A 9,086-nucleotide genomic window follows, 5' to 3' on the forward strand; every position below is an offset into this window, starting at 1 on the left:
ATATATATATATATATATATATATATATATATATACATATATATATATATATATATATGTATATATATATATATATATATATATATATATATATATATATATATATATATATATATATATACATATATATATATATATATATATATATATATATACATATATATATATATATATGTATATATATATATATATATATATATATATATATATATATATATATATATATATATATATATATATATATATATATATGTCATAATATTTATATGTATTTTCAAAGTACAGTACATTCAGTTACATTTTGCTATAACGCTGATTATTTTGATTAGTGGAGTTATGCGACCTTACACCCGTCATTCCATTGTTGACATCTAGACACACACACACACACACACACACGTATATATATATATATATATATATATATATATATATATATATATATATATATATATATATATATATATATATATATATATATATATATATATATATATATATATATATATATATAGGGAACGAGAAGGAGAGCTAAATAGGCAACCAAATGAGCCACCAGATTCTGGGAAAAAATAGGAAATACAAGTTGAAGAGAAGAAGAAACGCAAAGCAGGAGCCGAGAGCAGCTCTTTTGCAACATTATTTCTCTCAACAATTTCCAGTAATTTTGACTAGTCGCTGTTGGTGCCCCTTCCCCGGCCCCCTCTCGCCCCTCCTCCGAAAAGGAAAAAAAAAAAAGAAAAGAATTGAAAGAAAATGGATCGCACCGATAATTGGGTCCTCATTACCCGATATAATGATCCACAACCAGTCCGACTTGGGACTAATTTGCCAATCATTATCTACGACAACACCACACGGCTACTACTCCCACCGTGAGCTCCCCTGACCCCCTCTCGAAAAATTACACGCACACAAAATATTTCAATGCTGGCTTCAGGCTTTCAACCCTTTTTACGGCGCTTATTTCTTTCTTTCCCTCCCCCCCTCTTATCCCCCATAAGGGGCCTCACCCCGTCTTATCGTCGCTTCATCCATCCATCCTGGCTCTCTCTCTCTCTCTCTCTCTCTCTCTCTCTCTCTCTCTCTCTCTCTCTCTGGGTGAAGTAAGGAAAACAAATAAAGGAAATGAAATAGATGAAAAAGTGTGAAGTAAAGCTTTTTGATGAAAGAAAGAAAAATCAAATGAGATCTACTTCAAGCCAATGTTTACATAAGACCACGCAGACATTAAAATATACATGCACTTAAACCTTACGAATGTATGTAAACTTTAAGGAACCCTATTTTCGTGCAAGTATGTGGAGTAGTGTAAGAGCTACTTATAATTAGAAGGAGTTTTACCAACCCAATGAGTCGAGTACTAATAAATTCGGGAGAGGAAAATACTAGGTGTATCAAATCTGTTTATTACAAGAATAAAAATGGTAAATATAAGCTAAAAGATGAATAATGATATAAGTCTATATTAAATGGAAAATTTAGATTTAATCTAAAAGCCTTAGTTTCTTAAAAAAAATTTAACATTTTAAAAACAGAAAAACTCAGAATACGATTAAAAGTCAGCAAAACTTTTCTTATCAAAACATTAATATATTTCTCTTTCAAAAAGTTTACCGACGCAAAAAAAAAAAAAAAAAAAAAATAAATAAACAAAAAAAAAATAAAAAAAAAAGAAAAAAAAAGTTGTAACCTTCAGTTAAAACACTGTCACACTCACTGCACCTAGGAACTAATTTCTGAGGTGCCATGTTAAAAATCCAATGGTCATCTAGTTATAACTAATAGGAAATCTAGTATAGAAATACTTCCAGTCTCTTATCCTTCTGTCCTGATGATTTCCCTGGAGAAACTTTCTTTGTTTAAATTTATTATTATCCGATTTATATTAAAAATTGTTTGCCATTTAGCTGCTATAAAATGCTTTATGGTGGTTATATAATCTTTAACAGGTAGTTTAATATTCTTTTGTACTTGAGGGAGAAGAGTATGAAAAAAAAAAAAAAAAAAAAAAAAAGAGAAAACCAGAATGGGACTTGGCAAAGACCAGTACTGAGGTTGGAAAACTGAAGAGAAAAACCGGTAAGGAAGCTGGGAAAGGCAAGAAAAAACAGATAGAGAAATTATAAAACTCGAGAGAAAAACGGTACAAGAGTTAGAAAAGACAAGAGGAAATAGTACGAAAGTTGGAAAAGACTAGAGCCAAACTGGTACGGAAGTTGGAAAAGACAAGAGAAAACTGGTACAGAAGTTGGAAAACTGAAGAGAAAAACCAGTACGGAATTTGGGAAAGACTAGAGAAAAATTGGTATGGAAGCTGGAAAATACGAGAGAAAAACCGATATGGGAGTTGGGAAACACAAGAGAAAAGCTGGTATGGAAGTTGGAAAAGACAAGAGAAAAACCAGTATGGGATTTGGAAAAGATAAGAAAAAACTGGTACAGAAATTGGATATCTCAAGAAAAAAAAAAAAAAAAAAAAAAAAAAAAACGATACAGAAGTTAGAAAAGACAAGAAAAAACCGGTACGGGGGCTGGAAAAGACAAAAGAAAAACTAGCACAGAAGTTTGAAAATTGAAGAGACAAACTGGTACGGAACTTGGAATAGACAGGATAAAATTGGTACGGAAGTGGGAGAAGACGAGAAAAAAGCTGGAACAGGAGTTGGAAAAGTCAAGAGGAAAACCGGTACGGAAGTTGGAAGAGACAGAGTAAAACTGGCACAGGATTTGTAAATGACAAAAGAAAAACTTGTACAGAAGTTGGAAAACTCAAGAGAGAAACCGGTACCGGAAGTGAAAATGATAAGAGAAAACCCGGTACGAAAACTGTTAAAGACAAGAGAAAAACAGCTACGAGATTTGGAAAAAAAAAACAAGAGAAAACTTGGTACGGGAGTTGAAAAAGATAAGAGAATAATTGGTACATGAATTGGAAAAGGGAGGAGAAAAAATGGTATGGAAGTTGCATAAGACCAGAGAAAAAAAAAAACAAGTACAAGACTTGGAAAAGAAAAATTAAAAACTGGTACGAGACTTGGAAGAAAACAGGAGATAAACCAGTACAAGATTTTGAGAGAACAAGAAATAAACCAGTACGGAAGTTGGAAAGATAGGAGAAAAACTGGTACTGGATTTGGAAAAGACAAGAGAAAAACTGGTATGGAAGTTGGAAAAGACAAGAGAAAACTGGTGCGAGAGTTGGAAAGTACAAGACAAAAACTGGTACGGAAGTTGGAAAAGACAGGAGTAAAACCGGTACGGGATTTATAAATGACACAAGAAAAACTGGTACAGAAGTTTGAAAACTCAAGAGAAAAACTGGTACGGGAGTTGGAAAAGATAAGAGAAAAACTGGTACGGGAATTGGAAAAGATGAGAGGAAAACCAGTATGAAATTTGGAAAAGACAAGAGAAAAATTGGTATGGGATTTGGAAAAGGCAAGAGAAAAACTGGTACCGAAGTTGGAAAACTGAAGAGAAACACCGGTACGAAAGCTGGAGAAGATAAGAAAAAAAAACTGCTACGGAAGTTGGAAAAGACGAGAAAAAAAAATGGTACTGAAGTTGGAAAAGACAAGAAAAAACTAACGGTACGTAAGTTGGAGAATTCAAGAGAAAAACCTGTCCGGAAGTTGGAAAAGACAAATGAAAAATCAGTACAGAAGTTGGAAAAGGTAAGAGAAAAAACAGTACGAAAATTGGAGAAGAAAAGGAAAAAATAAGTACGAGATTTGGAAAAGACAAGAGAAAAACTGGTACGGAAGTTGGAAAACTCAAGAGAAAAACCTGTATGGAAGTTGGAAAAAATAAGAGAAAAACTGATGCCTGTATCGGGAAGGACAAGAAAAAAACTGGTACGGAAATTGGGAAAGACAAGAGAAAAAAACCCGTGCCTGACTTGGAAAACTCCAGATAAAAACTGGTACGAGAGTTGGAAAAGAAAAGAGAAAAAGCAGTACGGAAGTTGGAAATGACAAGATAAAAACTAGTAATGGATTTTGAAAAGACAAGAGAAAACTGGTACGGAAGTTGGAAAAGACAAGAAAAAAATTGGTACAGGAGTTAGAAAAGACAAGAGAAAACCAGTACAATAGTTGGGAAAGACAAGAGAAAAACAGCACAGAAGTTGGAAAAGATGAGAGAAAAACCGGTACGGAAGCTGGAAAAAAACTGATGCGGATTTGTAAATGACAAGAAAAAAACTGGCATGGAAGTTGCAAAACTCAACAGAAAAACCGGGACGAGATTTAGATAAGATAAGAGAGAAACTAGTACGAAAGTTGGAGAAGAGGGGGGAAAAACCGGTAAAGAATTTGGAAAAGACAAGAGAAAACTGGTATTAAACTTGGAAAACTCAAGAGAAAAACCAGTACTAGAGTTGGAAAAGATATGAGAAAACCCAGTACGGAAGTTGGGAAAGACAAGAGAAAATCTGGTACGGAAGTTGGAAACGACAAAAGAAAAAACTGGTACGGAAGCTGGAAAAACAAGAAAAAAAAAACTGGTACAGATATTGGAAAAGACAAGAGAAAAATTGGTACGGAAGTTGGAGAAGACAAGAAAAAACCAATATGGAAATGGAGAAAGCAAGAGTAAAAGAGGTAAGGGATTTGGAAAAGACAAAAGAAAAATCAGTACAGAAGTTGGGAAAGACACGAGAAAAACTGGTACAGAAGTTGGAAAAGGCAAAGAAAAAACTGATACAGAAATTGGAAAAGACAAGAGAAAAACCAGTAAGGGATTTGGAAAAGACGAGAGAAAAACCACTACCGAAGCTAGGAAAGACAAGAGAAAACCCAGAATGGAAGTTGGAATGGATATAGAAAAACCAGTGAGGAAGCTGGAAAATACAAGAGAAAAATCGGTATCGAAGCTAGAAAAGACAAGAAAAAACCAGTAGGAAACCTGGAAAAGACAAGAGAAAAACCGGTAGGAAGCCTGGAAAAAACAAGAGAAAAACTGTTACGGAAGCTGGAAAAGACATGAGCAAAAACGGCTTGGAGGCTGGAGAACACATGATATAAACTGGTACAGAAGTTGAAAAAGACAAGACAAAAATTGGAAATAATATGAGAAAAACCGCTACAGAAATGGAAAATACAAGAGAAAACCGCTACAGAAATGGAAAATACAAGAGAAAATCCGGTACGGAAGCTGGAAAAGCCAAGAGAAAAACTGGTTTGGAAGCTGGAAAAGACAAGAAAAAAACTGGTAAAGAATTTGTAAAAGACAAGAGAAAAAAACGATAAAAAAGCTGGAAAGGACAAGAGATAAACCAGTGCGGAAACTGGAAAAGACAAGAGAAAACCGATACTGAAGCTGGAAAAGACAAGAGAAAAACTAGTACACAAGTTAGAATAGACAAGAGAAAAATCAGAATGGAAGTTGAAGACAAGAGAAAAACTGGTACAGAAGCTGGAAAAGACAAGAGAAAAATGGTACAAAAGCTGGAAAAGCCAAGAGAAAAACTGGTATGGAAGCTGGAAAAGACGGAGAAAACCGGTACCCGGAAGCAGAAAAAAACAAGAGAAAAATCTGGTACAGAAACTGGAAAATACAAGAGAAAAACTTGTACTGGAGGAGAAATCTCCAGAGAAAAACTAGTATGGAAGCTTGAAACTGCCAAAGAAAATAAGATGTGTGGAAACTAGGAAGGAAAAAGAAATATCAACACAGAAGCTTGACAAGACAAGAGAAAAACAACTATAGGAGTTGGAAAACCCAAGAAAAAAATCAGTTCCGAAGCTGGAAATACAAGGGAAAAACCAATACGGAATTTGGAAAAGACAAGAGAAAACCGGTATGGAAGCTAGATAAGACAAGGGGGGAAAACCGGTACTTGAGTGGAAAACGTCTAGAAAAAAACTGGTACCGAAGCTGGAAACTACAAGAAAAGAAAAACGTGTGGAAGCTGGGAATGAAAAGAGTAAAACCAGCATGAAACCTTGAAAAGCCAAGATAAAATGCATGAGAATACTGGAAGAGACAAGAGAAAAATTAGCGCGAAAACTTGAAAAGACAAGAGAAAATTTAGCACGAAAACTTGAAAGACAAAAGAAAAACCAGTATAGAAGCTTGAAAAGACATGAGGAAAACCAGCATGGAAGTTTGAAAAAAACAAGAAAAAACCAGTACAGAAGCTGGAAAAGACAAGAGAAAAACCAGCAAGGAAGTTTGAAAAGACAAGAGAAAAAAAGTTTTTATACTGGGAAAGACGAAAGAAAAACCAGTATGGAAGCTGGAAAAGAAAAGAGAAAAAGTGGCATAGAAGCTGGGAAAGACCAGAAAGAAACTGATACAGAAGCTGGATCAAGCAAGAGAAAAACCAGCATGAAAGCAGTGAAAGACAACAGAAAATTGGTACATAAGGTGAAAAGGACAAGAAGAAAACTAACATGTAAGCTGTTGCATGGAAGCTGGAAATGACCAGAGAAAAGGCAACACGTAAGCTGGGGAACACAAAAAATAAACATAAAAAACTAATATTGATACGGAAAAGACAAGAGAAAAACCAATGCAGATGATAGAAAAGACAAGAGAAAAACCAATCCAGATGCTAGAAAAGAAAAGAGAAAAACCATTATGGAAACTAGAAAAGAAAAGAGAAAAACCATTATGTAAACTAGAAAAAACAAGAGAAAAGCCAGTATTAGAGTTCAAAAAACCAGAAAAAAAACTGGAAGGCTAAAAAAACGAGGGAAACCAACGTGGAAATTCGTAAAAAACAAGAGAAAAACCAGTACGAATGCTGGAAAAGAGAAGAGAAAAACAAGCATGGAAGACAGAAGAGACAAGAAAAAAATTATACTAAATCCGAAAGAGACATGAAAAAACTTGGTATGGAAGTTGGAAGAAACAAGAGGAAAACCAGTATGGAAGCCGGAAAGCAAAAGAGAAAAACCGGCAGGGAAAAAAGTGACACTGAAGCTGGAAAAAAAAAACATTGGAAGAACTTCAGTAGAAGCTAGAAAAAACAAGAAAACCAGCAAGGAAGCTGGAAACCCCCCCCCCCCCCGCCCCATGATACTGGAAGTGGAAAAGACATAAGAAAAACTGACACAAAAGCTGGAAAAGCAACAGGGAAATCAGTATGGAAGCTGTAAAAGCCAAGAGAAAACCCGGTATGGAAGCTAGAAAAGACTAGAGAAATACCAGTAATGAAGCTGGAAAAGAAAAGAGAAAAGGTGACACGGTAGATGGGAAAGATAAGAAAATAATCGCACTGGAGCTAGAAAAGGATAGCGAAAAACTGGGTTGTAAGCTAGTGAAGACAAGAGAAAAACCGGTACGGAAGCTGGAAAACACAAGAGAAAGTCCCAAACGGATGCAGAAAAAGAAAAGAGAAACACCAGTGCCAAAGCTGGGAAAGACAAGAAAACACTGATAGGGAAGCTGGGAAAGTCAAGAGAAAAACTGGCACGGAAGTTGGAAAAGGAAAAGGAAAAAAAAAAAGAAAAAAAAAACACTGGTTCTGAAGTTGGGAAAGACAAGGAAAAAACATTATGGAAGCTGGAAAACACAAGACAAGTCTGATACGGAAGCAGAAAAAGACAAGAGGATAAAAACAGTATGGAAGCTGGAAGAGACAAGAGAAGACCCAGTCAGTTTCAAGCCATAAACCATTTGTGGCTGAATGCATTAAAGTATGTTAGTGATGATGTTATAAATAGCACATTGTTAAATAAATTCCGAATCGTTTAGCATGCGCAATGCACTAGGGAAAGAGCAACAGCGTGGGAATCAGCTCAATTACCTTGATTTATTTCTCAGGCAGGGTGAATTCAGATATATATATATATATATATATATATCAGCGTTGCTAGTCCACTGTAGAATTAAGATCTTATACATATCCTTCCTCTCCCGTCTTTTTGTGGTCTTTCTATGCAAGTGTATACCCACAAATTTTATTAGTTCGTCAATCAATCCTCCTCTCTTCCCCTGATTCTTTTGCTATCTTAGGAATCCATCAAGTTATTTTCAATATCCATCTATTATTTGCCATTCTTTTTATATGTTCTGTCTATGTGCATTTCTTTTTGTTATGTGTCTTTTCAAAATATATTCCACTTTCTTTTGCTCTCGTATCCTTGTTCTTCTTTTTCTGTCTCAGTGTTATTCATATCAAAATTTTTTGTAACTATCATGTTGCAAGTCTTTTGCAAGACTCTTATTCTTTTATGCACAAGTTATTACTGGTAGAACCAGCTGATCAAATAATAATGTTTTTAGAGAAAGCTGCATTTTACTTTCCCTTTTTGTACATTAGTATAATGATAATGTTTTTTTTTAAGCTGTAGGTATAAAGCACTCATGCAGATATGTTGTAAAGTTTATCGAGTTGTAATAATGTGATCTATCTATCTATCTATCTATCTATCTATATATCTATATATATCTATATATATATATATATATATATATATATATATATATATATATATATATATATATATATATATATATATATTATGTCCAGTATTCTAGGACTGAAATTTCTAATGCATCGTTAAAAACAAATTATTTTCGATTCATTACTGCAGTCAATTGCAACAGCCCCACTCTCTCTTCCCTTTTTTGTCTATATCAACGTCAGATGTAAATATCAGTATCATTCGATTTTATGCTTATCATGTGTTGGTATGCATAATCCTGTTGCTAAATTAAACGCTTTTGTTTACTTTGGTGAATTTATTCCGATATAACCTTTTTAAGGAGATTAAACCATGTGTTGCATTACTTTACAAGTGACAATTAAATTTTTCGAGAGAGCAAGATCAATTCTCAGAAAACTCTGATATGGCTGTTTTATCGGTTAACTTTTGTTCTGTTCAGCATCTCGGGCTAAACGCTTATCTATTGAAAGTGTAAATTTGAACGGGTTTACTATGTAATTTGGCGGCTACGATTTCTTTTCAATATTATTTGTTCTTATTGAAATATGACATGATTAACAGATGTACGTTGCATAAAAACCCAATAATTCTATAATTGCTCAATAAGTTTAACAGTTCTAAATGTAACATGTTTCAAACAAAGTTGAGGTTTTAATCTGCAAGGTAACTAGAATGGTGGTCTTTGTT

At 34.2% G+C, this 9,086-nt stretch overlaps 1 protein-coding gene across 1 annotated transcript; it reads left to right on the forward strand.

The window, feature by feature from the left end:
• Positions 1-5,970: 5,970 nt before the first annotated feature.
• On the forward strand, positions 5,971-6,691 carry LOC137624721 (uncharacterized). The gene is made up of 2 exons (XM_068355674.1): positions 5,971-6,372; positions 6,503-6,691. Exons 1-2 carry the CDS (start codon positions 5,971-5,973, stop codon positions 6,689-6,691), a joined length of 591 nt encoding a protein of 196 aa, XP_068211775.1.
• The last annotated feature ends 2,395 nt before the right edge of the window (positions 6,692-9,086 follow it).

The sequence above is a fragment of the Palaemon carinicauda genome, chromosome 31 (assembly GCF_036898095.1).
Source record: "Palaemon carinicauda isolate YSFRI2023 chromosome 31, ASM3689809v2, whole genome shotgun sequence".
NCBI lineage: Eukaryota > Metazoa > Arthropoda > Malacostraca > Decapoda > Palaemonidae > Palaemon > Palaemon carinicauda.

Coding starts and splice junctions, on each gene's coding strand:
- LOC137624721 (XM_068355674.1), top strand. CDS start 5,971: ATGAGAATACTGGAAGAGACAAGAGAAAAATTAGCGCGAAAACTTGAA. Junction 6,373..6,502: donor ACAGAAAATTGGTACATAAG/GTGAAAAGGACA, acceptor GATACGGAAAAG/ACAAGAGAAAAACCAATGCA.